Raw genomic sequence first — 17,606 nt, 5'->3', positions numbered from 1 at the left:
AGCAGACAAGAAAGCAGCTCAACATAAGAAGCGATATGATAAACACACAAGAACAGCTGATTTGGAACCAGGAGATAGGGTCTTGGTCAGGAATTTGTCGGTGCGAGGAAAACATAAGATTGCAGACCGATGGGAGAAAGAACCCTACATAGTCATTAGACAGACAAGTCCAAACATTCCTGTGTATGAACTGCGACCCGAGGGTAGTGGTAACCATAGAACTCTACATCGTAATATGTTGCTCCCGTGTCACTCCTTGCCAGTTCAGTATCCTGATAGACCCATGCGTCAGTCAAAACAGAAGTTACCCAGGCAAAGAGTAGTGAGAACCCGCTCAAGGCAGAAAGACAGCAGTTCTAGTGATGGAGATGAAACTGATTCTGACTCAGTCGAGTGGGTGGTGGTTCCAAATAGAGTGCATGCCCGGGAGAACTATCCCAATAAAGCAGCAGAAGGACAAATCCAGCTGGCAGAATCTGAAGCTTGTAGAGGTATGGCCGAGTCTGAACCATTGTCATGTGAAACTGAGGAGATTGGTCTGATCCAGTCAAGTGGTAGTAGGGAGGAGCCCACTGCTGAAGAACCTGCACCTGATGGAGATTTAGCCAGTGATGTACCATTTGTGGGTCAGAGTGTGAGGAGATCAAAGAGAGCACCTAGACCACCTGTGAGATATGGGTATGATGAGTTTATAGCCAGTACACAGCGGTGTGATGGTGCGCCGAAGCCATCTGAGACAGAGAAATATGCGGTTATTAAAGGTGAACTTGAGGACTGTAAGAAGCAAGTTTGTAAGCTGATGTCTGAATTGGAGGCATGTCGTAAGACCAAAGTTGGAGATGTAGTTCCAAGCGCAACTGAATCCATCATGCATGTGCCAGTGTTGGAATCTAGTCATAGGAATGTATTGTCGCAAGTGAGTCAGTGGTTTGGTGTCACTACTCAGTGAGTCAAAGGCTAAGGCTCTCATCATGCTTCTAGTTGAGACACCATAGTTGTCGTTTGGCATCTGCTCTTTATGTGAGAGAAGAGGATAAAGGATGTTCTGGAAGTAGATGGGATAAAGGATGTTCTGGAAGTAGATGGAAGTGGTACTTCGGAGAAGCAAGATGAAGAAGGGGGTCCCAGTTCCTTTTACTTTAAAATACCAAATTTAGCACACTTGGAAGTATATGGTGTTGATATTTGCATTTTTGTTGTATGTAAATTAGCTTCTGTTGGGGAGATATTGTTAGTTTTTTTTTATATAATTAAGTCAAAAGGTCTAGCCGTCAGTGTGAAGATGAAGTTGACATGAAGATAACTAGTCAATGGCAAAATGAGAAGATAGTGGTGATGAAGAACAAAGTTGTTTTCTCTGTGAGAGTTGTCGATCGATGGTCTTTGATTTTTTTTGTCAAAGATTAATGCGGTCGGGGACGACCTTGGGTTTGGAGGAGGAGAGTGTCGCACCCATAGTTTTCTCTTGTAAACTTTGGGGCAACAGTCGCTTCCTGTCCCTTGTTGTGAGATTGTGTAAGTTGTTGCCACATTGTTTGTAAGTTTGTATGCTGTGCTCAACCTTGTGTGATAGTGACATCCCCCGTTTTCATGAATGGTCTCGCCCATCATCGGTTGTTTACTTCTAGAACACTGTCATGTGATCATGGCGAACCTCGTAGGAAACAGTGGAATCTGTACAAAGTTGTTATGAATGATGTGACTCGCGCATAGCAATGGGCTGAGTACGCTTCAACGCTAGATCAGAACTTAGCGAGAGGGACGAACAGCGCGAGAATGAAGGAACGAACATCGCGAGGAGGAGGAAACAGGAGAAACAGCGCGAGGACGGGGGGAACGAGTACAAAAACAGTGGAAGGACGGGTAGCAACGGAAAGGCTGTGGGGAAGAGTGAGTGTTGGACAGGCTTATCGTGACACGAACACTGCGCAGTACATGATTTGTATTGTTTGCGACAAGTGCTTGTAGGAAATTGAGTCGGACTTGGTTGTAATACAGCGCAACGTATGTACAGTACGTGTGTATGAAGTCTAGTGTGTGAAATCTTGCTGTTCCTGTGGTGCCGTATATTGTTGTTTTGCCTCGCTGTGACAGAAATCCCCCAGGAAATCGCCGTTTATGTGTTCTGACGTGGAAAAGCAGCTAAAGACCGAATAGTGAACATTGACTTGTGAGTTATTTATCAGTGCACTTATTTCTGTTTATTCAGACTTTTCTTGGATTATTTCCCTTTTTTTTATTTGTCACTGTGTGTATCTGTGTATGCGCGTGAGAGACGTCAGTGTCTTGTTAGCTCAAATGTCAGTTTGTTGTTTCTTATTGCTTGCATTTAGACGTTGTACTAATATTTGGGGTCACTTGTGTTAGGTGGTGACAGTATTTGAGGAAATTTTACCCATTTGTGTTTAGTTGGGTTTCTCTTAATATATTTCTGTGCCGCGCGAATTTCCTTTTGCGTTTATCGATTCCACTTTTAGCCAGCTGACATTATACGTAGCAAGACTACCCGTATGTGTGAGTGAGTGGCAACAGGTTGCACGCTATTCTAAATAGTGTGATTTCCTTTATTTATTGACACAAAAGTAATTGTATTTCATTCGAGTGTGGCAAGTTTACTAGTCTGAACATAGCCTATTTATGTGTACCTTGCCTACATTGATATTATTGAATATAGCCAATTTATTGTGTACCTTTAGTGTGTATTTCTCATTATATTGTCACCTGTGTTATGTACTTATAGCAGTGCAAGGCTTGTTGAAGTGCATTTACGGTGATATTGAACTTGGATAGTTGTTATATTGTTATATTATATTGCCAACATAGTTATTATTGACTGCTGCATAGTATCTAGCTATGAGCTGAGTTTTGCTGTGCATTTTTATACAATGTTTGTGTACTATTGTGTATGAAATTTAACACATTTTGTTGATATTTTGCCTTATTTATTAAATGCTCATGTTGACTTGTAACTGAGATTTTGTTGTCAGCCTATTGCTTCCTGTGCTGTCCTGTATCTGTTTTGAGTCATCACCTCAACCCATCAAAGCATTTTTGAATACCGACTCGTGACACCACGAATCGCCCCTGAAGATAAAATTCTATCGTATACTCTCACCAGTGGGGTCCCAGAGCTAGCTGGCCCTACACCAACAGCAGAGGAAAGAAACGAGAGGTGCGACATATACAACAGAATCTGGGGGTAGATATTCCTATAATATTATATACCTACTTCAATTATAAGGCAACTCTGAGATCCTGATAACTATGTTCAAATGTGATACAGCTTTTGATAAATTGTGTAGTTTCTTGTTAAGGGCAATGTTGATGTTAGAATCAGCAAAATTTCTCAAAAAATATAGACTCAGATTGATTAACGCTGTTGATTTTGAAGATTGAAATTGGGCCTATCAATTAATAAAAATTTGCTTTAATAAATTAAAACTACCCCTCATCCAAACACAATCATGCATTTACAGGCGTGACATGGTGAAATAAAACAATACCCCAGTAATTCAAGTTTGGTCAACTTAACAGATTTATGGTTACATCATATGTACTGTGACATGGGAAAATGGGTATAATTTATAGGATTTAATTCCAGGTTTGAAAGATCTTCGTCTGTACATGTGGTATTGCAGTGATCCATGATAACCTTACACACATTGTTGTTTGCTTTATGTAATGTAAGTTTCCGGTCTTGGGGGTTGTCAGGTTAGTTTGTAGGTTACCGTTGTCTTATTAGCGGTAAGCGCTCGATCATTTGTTATTTTGAATACAATAATGGAATTCTAATTAAGAAAAACTGTAAAATGTAGTCATGTCTCTTTGCAAGAGACAGGTTTGAATGTACTCAGTGGTTACCAGGTGTTGCTTGGTTCTAATATCAGCTTGATATACTTTTATCGGTCATCCTTCCAAAGTTTCATGTTTTATGGGCAAATTAAACTTTGTTATGTACTGAAAAAATTTTTCTGTGGTGAAGCTGGAATTCTTTGAACATTTGTAGTCACGTAGTACAAACCCAAATGTATTGGAGATTTTGGTAACCATGAATAACTTTTTTTAACCTCGTTTCATCTAAAGCCCAGTATTTCCTGATACACTGAATTTAATTGAAATCCCCCATGTGGATGATTAGTACAGTTATAACTTATTTCACTTCACTATAAAAATTAACCTTGTATTTTATTTTTGTAAAAATGAATAAAAGTTTTCCATTTTTATTCACATTTGGAAAGAATTGTCAATTTAGTGACTCATCTATTTTTATGTTCAATCTTCAATGGGCTGTGGACAGTGACCTTCAACTTATTTGTTAACCATTGATGAGAGTTGCACTTTCTCTGGTATTCAACAGGACATTTAACTTTTAGAAGTATAAAGAATCATGTATACTTTCAAAAGAGGACTAATCTGCCTTTGGGCTGATATTAAAGAATAGTTAAGAGGTAGGGTAGTGCATTAGACTAACGTGGGAGTTGATAGAATGGCAGTATGAAGTGCCACACCCTGCTGTGGTGGACTCAAAGACATGCCATCACGCTGACATACTATAATGGTACTTTTTGTTTGTTAACAGAAGCCAGTGGGTGACGTAAACATTACCAGGGATAGTTTTCAAAAACTGGCTGTTTTGTGTTCATATATGGTTAAAGTCAGATTCGCATATCAATAAGGAATTATAATATCCTTTATGTAGTTTGAGTTGACACCCATGTTTACTACTTTCTTGTTTTGAAATTTTTACATTTTTAGCATGTAATAACATGTGGAATATTGCTAATAATCAAGTATTCTTTATTGAAATTTTCAATCTATTATTCTAACAATTTAAAAGCTGATTTGATAGGGTTACACCAGAAGACCTGTATACTGAATATATACCACAAAGAACTATCAACAATTTTCACTGTTTTACAAATTGTGACTTCCAGCCTAAGGAACCCTGTAGTTATTCCCGACCTTTCGTCTTCTATGAAATTAGAACTTGTACCCCATCAAATATTAGTCGTCAGCAGTCAATTCTCACCACATTATTGCATCGTGCTGTGATGATTTATAGAAGTATGATAACTTATCAACCGGATTCTCGTATCAGATTAAAGATAGACTGTATATCAGATGTTATCAGTAGTTCCTTTATTCAAGAATTATATAACGACATTATGGTTTCAGACCCTTACTAAGACTGTACAAGTTTGGTTTAGTGGCAATGTAAAAGTGACAGAGACATGACATCACAGCATGCTAACACATGGCATGACATCACAGTTGACAAAAACACATGTGCACTACCAGTTGGGAGGAGGATGTAGTACTACAAGTTTCAAGGATCTTTGATATTGTGTAACAAGTCAACATATGGTGCCATATGTCTATGAATATTTAATTAATTTAAAACTAACAGTGTACCCAGTATAACACCTGGCCTTAGAGGAGGGATATTTCAGTCTTCAATTGATATTATTCTCCCATGGAAGTGCTTATATTGAGTGGGAGTTATAAATTTGAAAGTAAAATTGAACTCAATTACCAGTATTTATTTGAAAAGAAATTGTGGCTCTATTTATATACTTTTAACTTATAATAATAATTATCTTTATTGCGTTTGTATCCCTATTAGAATTTTGACTAAAAAGCCAAACAGATGTGAGTGAAGACAAACAAACAATTAAAGTGAGAGTAAAAATACACACAGGAAAATAAAAACTGACAAGCAAATAGAAGTAGGAAAAAAAAGTAAATTGAATTGTTTTCCATATTTGTGTTGGTGAATGTTTGGATTACTAATGCATGTACATGACCTTATCTTGAGATATCTGACTACATGTATATTGTTTTCTCATTTTTGACTCCCGTGTGCAAAGCACAAAAGGGAGTCTTTGCAGTTACCCTGTCTGTATATCTGTCTGTCTGTATGTATGTATGTATGTCACTTTTTAGCTCCGCTGTCGACTTTGTCGAGCAGAGCTTATCATATTATACCGTCGTCGTCCCTGTCAATGTTTTACTTTTTCGACTTCTTCTTGAAAACTACAAGCCTGAATGCTCTGATACTTGGTGTATATGTACATTGGGTAGACGTCTCTCAGATATGTTCATATCATGATGATATCTTTAATTCTCTAATTTTGGTGAATATTTTTGTCAATTTTGGTAAAAAGTGATATTTTCAACTTCTTGTTAAAAACCGCAATTCCAATTGCTTTGATATTACATATATAGGTACTACATGTGGACCTCTCTCAGATTTGTTCATTTTGTATTGATATCTTTAATTCTCTAATTTTGGTGAATATTTTTGTCATTTTTGGTAAAAAGTGATATTTTCGACTTCTTGTTGAAAACCGCAAGTCCAATTGCTTTGATATTACATATATAGGTACTACACATGGACCTCTCTCAGATTTGTTCATTTTCTAATGATATCTTCTGTTCTTTAATTGCCATGTGCATTGCTAACAGCGGAGCTATCTCAGCCGACAGGCTGCTTGTTTTTGTTCCACCGTTATCTCAAGAACCACTAATCAAATTTTGGTGAAACTTGGTACATAGATGCTCTGGGATAATGCGCAGAGTTGATTAGGTTTTGGTAAAAATCTATGAATATTAATTACCTAATTTGCATGATAATTAGCTGATTTTTAGCTGTTCCATGACTGTTCCACTGATATTTGAAGAACCACTCATTGGATTTTGATGAAACTTGGCACATGGATGCTCTGAACTAATGCGCAGATTTGATTTGTTTTGGGTAAAAATCTATGGATATTAAATACCTAATTTGCATGATAATTAACTGATTTTAAGCTGTTCCATGACTGTTCCACTGATATTTGAAGAACCACTCATTGGATTTTGATGAAACTTGGCACATGGATGCGCTGATCTAATGCACAGATTTCATTAGTTTTGGGTAAAAATCTGTTTATATTAATTACCTAATTTGCATAATGATTAATCAATTTTCGGCTTTTCCACTGATGTCTCAAGTACTAATCATAACATTTCAATAAAACTTGGTACATAGATGTCATATGATACTGCACAGACTTGATAGTTTTTAGGGTAATATCAGTACATATTAATTACCTAATTTGCATAATTTTCAGCTATTGATATTTTAAGTAGTAATGAACACATTTCAATGATGCATGGTACATAGTTACTTGAGGGACTGTGCAGAGACCTAATTAGTTTTTGGAGAAATATTTGTGCATGTTAATCACATTATTAGCATAATTAGTTAATTTTCAGCCCTTCACCTGATATCTCAAGTACTAATCATCACATTTCAATAAGACTTGCGATATAGATCTTCTAGGACTATGCAGAGACCTGATTAACTATAGGATAAATTATTGTGCATATTAACTACCTAATTAGTTAATTTGTTGCTCTTGCACTTGTGTCTTAAGAACCACTCATTGGATTTTAATGAAACTTTTAATGAGTACTCATCACATTTCAATGAACCTAGGACTATACACTATATTAGTTTTCGTAAATATTTATGCTTCTCAATCACCTAATTAACATAATTAATTAATTAAACTGATATCTCAAGTATTGATCATCACATTTGAATAAAACTTGGTACATAAATGCTCTAGGACAATAGACAGCCTGATTAATTTTGGGTTAAAATCTGTTCATATTAATTCTCTTAATTAGCACAATAATTAATATTTTTTTGGTTCTAATCACATTTCAATGAAACTTGGTACATAGATATTACATTACGCAGATCTTATTACTTTTACATTGTGCAGACCTTATTAGTTTTACACTTAAATGTGTTCATATTTCCATCAATATCTCAAGTTCAAGTAATTTAGAATTATTTTTTAATGTGTCTCCAATACTCTCAGCACACAGGAGTTCTTTCTAAGCTTTCTTTGATTATTATTTAAAATATATTTTTTGCTAAATGTGGGGGTGATAACAGCTGATAAAGTTTTTTTCTTTCTCTCGCGTATAGATCACATGTTAAAAGATAATGTTCGGTCCTCTATGGTGTTATTTTGACAACATATAACTTTCTAATTGGTGCATGTACATGTAGCTTATTGAGAAACTAAACAAAACATATTGGTATATCTGAATCTGTTAATGTAAAAATATATTTTTAAGTAATTTAAACCTGAATTTAAGGTAAATGCATGTATATATTTAAAAGAAAGATGTTAAAAAACAAAAAAATTAACATGGTATTTCAGGCTCAACACAACACAACACAACACAACCAGACTATTTGTTTTTCACACTACCTGGGGAATGTGATAATAGTAATAACACTAATGTGCACCACAGCTTTGTGCATTTGGCTTTTTGCTGCGTGAAGTATTTGCAGGCTCACACACTTCAACCCCACCTCAATAATGCCTTAGTTCCCATTATAAAAGTGTGTTAATATTTTCATAATAATATGTAGAAATCTGCATGAGAACAGTCACTGTATTGACTGGAATGTTGAGGGGGTCTGCATCAGTGTGGATGAGGGCAGTCACTGTATTGGCTGAAATGTTGAGGGGGTCTGCATCAGTGTGGATGAGGGCAGTCACTATTGACTGGAATGTTGAGGGGGTCTGCATCAGTGTGGATGAGGGCAGTCACTAATGACTGGAATGTTGAGAGGGTCTGCATCAGTGTGGATGAGGGCAGTCACTGTATTGGCTGAAATGTTGAGGGGGTCTGCATCAGTGTGGATGAGGGCAGTCACTGTATTGGCTGAAATGTTGAGGGGGTCTGCATCAGTGTGGATGAGGGCAGTCACTATTGACTGGAATGTTGAGGGGGTCTGCATCAGTGTGGATGAGGGCAGTCACTATTGACTGGAATGTTGAGAGGGTCTGCATCAGTGTGGATGAGGGCAGTCACTGTATTGGCTGAAATGTTGAGGGGGTCTGCATCAGTGTGGATGAGGGCAGTCACTGTATTGGCTGAAATGTTGAGGGGGTCTGCATCAGTGTGGATGAGGGCAGTCACTATTGACTGGAATGTTGAGAGGGTCTGCATCAGTGTGGATGAGGGCAGTCACTGTATTGGCTGAAATGTTGAGGGGGTCTGCATCAGTGTGGATGAGGGCAGTCACTGTATTGGCTGAAATGTTGAGGGGGTCTGCATCAGTGTGGATGAGGGCAGTCACTATTGACTGGAATGTTGAGGGGGTCTGCATCAGTGTGGATGAGGGCAGTCACTATTGACTGGAATGTTGAGAGGGTCTGCATCAGTGTGGATGAGGGCAGTCACTGTATTGGCTGAAATGTTGAGGGGGTCTGCATCAGTGTGGATGAGGGCAGTCACTGTATTGGCTGGAATGTTGAGGGGGTCTGCATCAGTGTGGATGAGGGCAGTCACTATTGACTGGAATGTTGAGAGGGTCTGCATCAGTGTGGATGAGGGCAGTCACTGTATTGGCTGGAATATTGAGGGAGTCTGCATCAGTGTAGATGAGGGCAGTCACTGTATTGGCTGGAATGTTGAGGGGGTCTGCATCAGTGTGGATGTGGGCAGTCACTGTAGATGAGGGCAGTCACTGTATTGGCTGAAATGTTGAGGGGGTCTGCATCAGTGTGGATGAGGGCAGTCACTCTATTGGCTGGAATATTGAGGGGTCTGCATCACTGTGGATGAGGGCAGTCACTGTATTGGCTGAAATGTTGAGGGGGTCTGCATCAGTGTGGATGAGGGCAGTCACTCTATTGGCTGGAATATTGAGGGGGTCTGCATCACTGTGGATGAGGGCAGTCACTGTAGATGAGGGCAGTCACTGTATTGGCTGGAATGTTGAGGGGGTCTGCATCACTGTGGATGAGGGCAGTCACTGTAGATGGGGGCAGTCACTGTATTGGCTGGAATGTTGAGGGGGGTCTGCATCAGTGTGTAATATTCTACATAACATACTCCAGTACTAAATGTATGTCTGATTTATGGAAGGCAGTTAATTAAGCGAACTTGAGTGAACTGCATGGTATCAATCAATCAACACCTGGTTCAGAGTTGTTAATGGTGGTCATAAATCAAATACATGAACTGCTATTTGAAATTTGCCCTGCATTAATCTTGAAGCAGTCATATTATAATTCCAACCAGAGTAAGGTGTTGTATTTCTTATGCCAAGCACCTCACTGTCTAGTAAAACATTGTATCTGCTACATGTAGATATACATGTACATGTATTCCAAATAAATCCATGATAAGTTGTGATTAGTTGAACCCACTAATAGTAATAATCACCCAAGTTTGAGTTACACCTATATTTGTCTGGTTGTAGGAAAATTCACAATAAAATGTGAAAAAATGTGAAATATTTTACTACAAATGTTGCGGATAGCTTAGTAATTTAATGGACCATGTTGTCCTTCACTATGGCTTTGTTCAATGTCTGTCAGCTTTCAGCCTGTCTAGTCATACAAGATTTACTAAGCATTTCATTTATACAATGGCTTCCTATCATCAATAGACACTTCTTGATTGTATCCACAGTCACTCTTCATGACTGACCCCTGTCACAAAGTGATTAAAGTTGTGGCTGTCATTTAAATTGTAAAAATTGAATCAAAATCAAGATTTTGCACCGTGCCAAGCAAGCATAGATGAATGAACATTTCATTTTACACGTATTCATCTTAGATTATATTTTGGTAAATATTATTTTAACACCATGGTTTGGACATGCCTGGACAAATCACATTCAAAGTTTTCAAATACTAATACATAATGCATCATGACACCCATTCCTTGTTCCATGATGTCATTTATGATGGCTGATTGGAAAAAATTTGAAAGCAGGATAGATGTATGAATTTTGTTTGACTATAGTACTTCATGTACCTTACTGCCTCATACCTGTCTGATTCACCAGGACAAATGTATGTCACTTATATTATGATAATTTTAACAGTACAAAAATGTGGGGTTAGTAGTTTTGTTAGTATAATGGTCACTTCATTGCAGTTTCTATACATACTATTATTAGTCATTTACGCAATATAATGTGAAAAAATCTGTCTATCCAGTCCAAACCTCTAAGAAATAATTCAAGCCAAAAAATGTTGTTCACTTAAGTATTATAAACACACTGTTGAAAGCTCCCCTCATATTGATTTAGGGATGACCCATTTAAAATCTGGGAAGGGAGCTGGAGAAAATTGCAAATGTTTTTCACACTACTGTGGCAAGATGTTTTTTCCTGAGAGGATCTCTGAACATTATTTTTAGCTCCGCTGTCGACTTTGTCGAGCGGAGCTTATCATATGAGTGATTGTCCGTCGTCGTCCGTGTCAATGTTTTACTTTTTCGACTTCTTCTTGAAAACTACAAGCCTGAATGCTTTGATACTTGGTGTATATGTACCTTGGGTAGACTTCTCTCAGATTTGTTCATTTCATGATGCTATCTTCAATTCTATAATTTTGGTGAATATTTTTGTCATTTTTAGTAAAAAGTGATATTTTCGACTTCTTGTTGAAAACCGCAAGTGCAATTGCTTTGATATTACATATATAGGTACTACATCACGTGGACCTCTCTCAGATTTGCTCATTTTGTAATGATATCTTTAATTCTCTAATTTTGGTGAATATTTTTGTCATTTTTGGTAAAAAGTGATATTTTCGACTTCTTGTTGAAAACCGCAAGTCTAATTGCTTTGATATTTACATATATAGGTACTACATGTCGACCTCTCTCAGATTTGTTCATTTTGTAATGATATCTTCAATTCTCTAATTTTGGTGAATATTTTTGTAATTTTTGGTAAAAAGTGATATTTTCGACTTCTTGTTGAAAACCGCAAGTCCAATTGCTTTGATATTACATATATACATGTAGGTACTACATGTGGACCTCTCTCACATTTGTTCATTTTGTAATGATATCTTTAATTCTCTAATTTCGGTGAATATTTTTGTAATTTTTGGTAAAAAGTGATATTTTCGACTTCTTGTTGAAAACCGCAAGTCCAATTGCTTTGATATTACATATATAGGTACTACATGTGGACCTCTCTCAGATTTGTTCATTTCATGATGATATCTTTAATTCTCTAATTTTGATGAATATTTCTGTAATTTTTGGTAAAAAGTGATATTTTCGACTTCTTGTTGAAAATCGCAAGCCCAATTGCTTTGATATTACATATATAGGCACTACATGTGGACCTCTCTCAGATTTGTTCATTTTCTAATGATATCTTCTCTTCTTTAATTGCCATGTGCATTGCTAACAGCGGAGCTATCTCAGCCGACAGGCTGCTTGTTTTTTAACTTGACTGTGTTTTTACCCCTTGATTAATATCATTATTTTCCCCACATTTACCAGCCCCCGATTTCAAATGAGCTACCCCTTAGTTTATAATCCAACCAATATGGTGTGTTGTGGATTAAAACTTGTATTTGGATATTAAAAAATAAAGCACATGTGATATGCAAATTATCCCGAATGTGCAAACTGAGAGAGATTAGATACACAGCAATCTAGACTTTCCCCAAGTTTTATGAGTTTACTAGTAGTGCTGCCAAAGGTTATTACAGTTCATAGAAGCATAATGTCAGTTCTCACATATACAATCTATTGTGTATTTGAAGAGGAGGCATAGTTGACATTCTTGACCTTTTGAGCTATGTGATGTCATTACCTATTAACCAATCACTGATGGACAGTTTTATCCAAGGGAGTGAGAGCATTGGAATTTAAACTAGATTTTGAAAACTTATAAATAAAGTTGACATTTTTGAATGTTCCAATTTTAACTGGAAATTATATGGCCTCATAGGAAGTTATTTGGAGATAAGTCTTTCTCAGTATTTGTTTATCTCATGTTAACTTTCCTGTGAGTCACATCAAACAGAAGCTGTGTTGTACATTGTATTTTATTAAGTAGACCACAGAGAATTAACTGAATATACTGCAGGTGGTCAACCTTACAGAATTCATTCTAAATGAAAACCATACATGATAGTTAGATCACTACTGTAAACAGATTTAATTTTGTAGAGCAATAATTTCAAAATTGTGGAGCATTGGATAATTCGCTGGGAACATTAGTTGGTCTTATTGAATTTTTCCTCATTAATGAATTTATTGCTTATAAATATATTGTGATGATTCTGAATTGTTATTGCACATATTTATTTATATTCTGTTGTGTGTTACAAACAACCTAGTATATTAAAAAAAAAAAATAATAATGGTCAAGCTTGTGTATATTATGGTTTTAATGAATATTTAATCTTAGTTCTTGGCATTGTCATATTCCCACTGCGTTTCAAGATGTTGACACCTGTTCTTGTTGAATATTATGGTAAATCATGCTACTTTTTCTTGAATTGATAGATTCGGGTGACATTGTTGATGGTCGTATGAAACTCATACTTGGATTAGTATGGACTCTTATCTTGCATTACTCCATCTCCATGCCGATGTGGGAGGATGAAGGAGAGGGAATAGAACAGAAAGGAAGAGCACCAACACCTAAAGAGCGACTGATGGGATGGATCAATTCTAAACTTCCAGACAATCCAATTAGGAATTTCACAACCGATTGGAACTCTGGTAAAGCTATTGGTGCTTTAGTTGATGCTGTAGCTCCAGGTAGGTGAAAGATCAACAAAGTCTGAATAAATTCTCATTTCTGTGGATTGATCACTGCATTTCGGTACATTCATTGCTTGATTTGATCTCTTGTCTTTCATAGTCTTGCAAAATTTATTTTCTATATTCGTGATATGTTTTAGTACTGTAAGTTTTTGTTGTTCTGAATGTTTTGTTTTTGTTATTGTTATTTTTGGACTTCACTCAAGTTTTCATTAGTACATTCCAAATAAAACATTCTATCTATCTATCTACTAATGTGTGTGATCTTGTTAAATAATGTTTAATGGGCGAGTCATGTTAACTGATTAATTTTCACCATTACAGGCTTGTGTCCTGACTGGGAGGATTGGGATCCAGCCAATGCTTTGGATAATGCCAGAGAGGCCATGAAGGCAGCAGAAGATTGGTTAGATGTACCACAGGTAAGACTTGAGAGGGTGCTGTATAAGTCCAGCATGCATTGCACACAACCATGAGTTCAAAAAAAGATGGATAATAAAGAGATATGAAAACTTTCACAACCCCCTTGCATGCATATGTATAGAATAATTACATTATGCAATGCTTTCTGTGCGAGTCCCACATGTGCCAATCACATTTGTTCTTGACACCTCTGAGTGAAAAATTATGGAAACAGAAATCTAGGTTTAAATCAGATATGCAATCCGTTACACGATCTTCATCACATTTATTAATTTTATGACAAGAATTTCAATCTACCTAACTTCTTCTGTACTGTGATCACATTGCTTTCAGCTGATACAGATTCCATTTTTTACCATCTCCTATATAATCCTGCAATTTCTTGACTGAGATTAAATTACTCCCAACTCTATAATGTTGAGGTTTAACTATTTTGAAGACATATAGAATTTATTTTTCATAGCCTTCCCTTCACATAGTAAGCTATAATTATTAGAAGACCACAGCTATGTTGTGTATATTCAAATTATGTATATAAACAGTGTTTAAGTACATCACTTATGGGACGATATCCAACACTATATTTTATGTTTGGGATTTATTGCTCAACGCAGCATGATGACTAATGTTTTAAGTTATTTAATAAATGACAAGTATTCATTCCTTGCCAAAGTACATGTAACCTACATTCTCTTTAGCGATTTTAAGTGGGTTCTGTTATAATGTGGTGTCAGTTTCTGTTAATATATTCAAACTGTTAATACAACTTAATATTCAAGCTAGATATAGAAATGGGAACATTGTGATTGGAATTTAGCAATATAGATTAAGGGTGTTGCCCTATAAACATTAATATTCTACAATATCATATGTACATTTTTGGCAAGTTTAAATTAAATGCCAATTGCAGAAATCCTCATTAATAGCGTGTTTGTACCTCAGAACTTACCAAGATGTATTGACCTTTAGGGGTAATGCACAACAAACTAAGATCCTACAAGTGCAGAGAAGGTTAACCCTTATGGTAATCCAGATGTGTTGAGGTCAGGTGAACCCAGTAACTCAAATATGTGTTTATTTGAAGGACATTTTAGAACTAAACTAAGGGTACTGCTAGACATTAATTTGTGTTGTTTTTCTTGTTTGGTTACTAATGAATCAATTCACTGGAAGTCAAGTTAACATCTATTCTTTAGAGCAGAGGAATGAGTAGAAACAGAGGATATCTCCTGACTTTGAAGTGTGTATGGGCAAATAAGGACAGAATAGAAAGTGGATGGATAACCTTTCAATTAAAGTTCAATTAAACTGTCCTACATGCAACAATTAGAAGATCAGCTTGTGTAATAATTAAAGAATCTGCTCTCGTGGACATATATGGAAATAAGTCATCTAAAATATGTTCCAGATTAAATATTTCTATATCAGCTGTTGAATCAATTAATGTTAATAATGGTAGATGTCTTAATTTGTATGCTTGCAGGACGGGAGAAAAACATGTGAAAACTAAAATAGTGAGGTTCAAAATCTTTTTTTGCGGTACCAGTAAAAGTGTTATGTAACACTCGTGTAAAATATTTGTGAACACAAAACTGGGTTACACACTATTGACTACTGGCCACAGTCATTGTATTTGAGTGCAATGGTCAATTTTAATTCATTTCAAATTTCAGAATAATTGTATAGAATTTAATTATGTAAATATTGTTTGTTCTACAATCTTTATGAAGTCTATGCTGCCTTGGTATTGAAATAATATGATTATGATAATAATATTTATATACACAACACTGAAATGGGAAAGTACAATCTGATTAAAATCTGATGTAGTGTACGGGCTTTAATTATTTTGGCTATAAACTTTTTTAATTTTTTTTTTTTTACTTTTGTTATTAATGCCCTTTTATTTTATTATTTTACTTTGATTTTGATTTTTTTTAATTCCGCCCTACCTACATCTGATCCGACGCCTATGTAAGTCCCGTTCAAATCTCGCGTAAGTAACAGCCAATCACAGTCCCCCTTTTATACAGGCTGTCGGTTGCTTACTTTTCAGTGTATACGGGCAATTTTTCTGTACATTTATATTTTGCCCACTTGAATAAACCATTAATAGAAAATTGCTAGTATATTTTTATTTGCAAAAGAAATTCCACAGCATTTTACAATTTTTGTCATTTCATTGAATATTTTTTTCACTTCCAACAAATGTGTACACTTCCAGATACATCTTCGCCAGCCAAGGTTCATTCATTCAGTCATCGCTTCAATTTTACATCACTGAGCACACAGTCCCTCTAGGGACTGTGCTGAGCATAATTATCTAGAATGGAAGCAAAAAAATAAGTAAATCGTAATGATTAGAACACTGTAAACAGCTATAGTAAACAATGCAAACTGATTTTAAATTGTATAGCGGTCACCGGCCCACGGCATCGACGCAGAAAATTGGAGCAAAACAATATTTCCTGATCAATTGCGATGTGTTCCAAATAAAAAATATTTTATTCCAGTCCAAATCAGCTCATTTACTTTAATAAAGTGTTATTGTATAATGTACAAAATGTTGATACAATTTGATGAATATTTACGGCTTCAATATCGTAGACGATTTTGGCCCGATCGTCAACAAAACATCACCCGTCTCCAGGGCAGGCGACTGGAAAAAGACATTGGTGTTCGGTCGAACCGGTGGAAACAAAATCGTCACTCCCAGAATAACTATGCAAAATAACGATCTAAAGTCGAACCATTCGAGCCACAATATTAACATAAAAATGACTTTCGTTGCATTTGACAATGATAAACTTACCGAAAAGCCGTGTTTTTCTCGGTCGGTATAATCCGCCATTTTATTTGAGTGTGTTTGCCATCAGACTCTGCCCGGTGACGCCATCATGTGCGCTATAGAAGGAGGTCTGTGATTCGTTGACTAAAATCGTCGATAGTGGGTCTCGTTGAAATCTCGTTACATAGGCATCGGTTCAGATGTAGGTAGGGCGGAATTAAAAAAAATCACAAAATCAAAATCAAAGTAAAATAATAAAATAAAAGGGCATTAATAACAAAAGTAATAAAAAATAAAATTAAAATAAGTTTATAGCCAAAATAATTAAAGCCCGTACACTACATCAGATTTTAATCAGATTGGGGAAAGTACAGCAGTATGGTTTTAAAAAAAAGATAAATTGCACAGTAAAAGTAAATAAGTAAAATGATAAAAAGCAGTCATAAAGTAAATACTGATTTATGAATTGGTAGGTGTCGCTGTCTGACTCTGAAGCTCTTATGTAATTTGGCTACTAGGATAGCTGGACATTAGAATTTTGAATATTTTCATAAAATTGATTTCAGACGAATGTTATTGATATGAGAGCCATTAAAAGAGTGGGGGAGGAAGGGTGTGTTTGTTATTTTTTATTTTTGCCTTCTCCTGGTTATAAATCAGGATGTGATGACAAGTAGCCAATGGATAACCTTTGTCCATACAAATATATGCGAATCATTTTGATTGGGAGAGCATATGGAAACTACTTTTAAGAAAGCACTGAATTGTTTTGATGAATCTAGATGGCTTATTTTTA

General features: G+C 36.1%; 1 protein-coding gene and 1 long non-coding RNA gene across 4 annotated transcripts in view; one reads left to right on the top strand and one right to left on the bottom strand.

Moving 5' to 3' along the window:
• LOC100376702 (filamin-C-like) overlaps positions 1–17,606 on the top strand; it is a 108,876-nt gene that overhangs the window by 27,794 nt on the left and 63,476 nt on the right. For all 3 annotated transcript variants that reach the window (XM_085497234.1, XM_085497235.1, XM_085497236.1), the window contains 2 exons: positions 13,339–13,596; positions 13,924–14,021. In XM_085497234.1, the coding sequence (XP_085353360.1) occupies positions 13,339–13,596; positions 13,924–14,021 (356 nt within the window). The remainder of the gene's footprint in view (positions 1–13,338; positions 13,597–13,923; positions 14,022–17,606) is intronic.
• On the bottom strand, positions 16,143–17,158 carry LOC146747991 (uncharacterized). Its single transcript, XR_014928904.1, has 2 exons — positions 16,835–17,158; positions 16,143–16,345 (listed from the first exon to the last, which is right to left on the bottom strand). It is a non-coding gene; the product is annotated as an uncharacterized LOC146747991 (long non-coding RNA).

The sequence above is a fragment of the Saccoglossus kowalevskii genome, chromosome 3 (assembly GCF_978046115.1).
Source record: "Saccoglossus kowalevskii chromosome 3, keSacKowa6.1, whole genome shotgun sequence".
Lineage (NCBI taxonomy): Eukaryota > Metazoa > Hemichordata > Enteropneusta > Harrimaniidae > Saccoglossus > Saccoglossus kowalevskii.
This window is presented reverse-complemented; position numbering and strand designations above follow the sequence as displayed.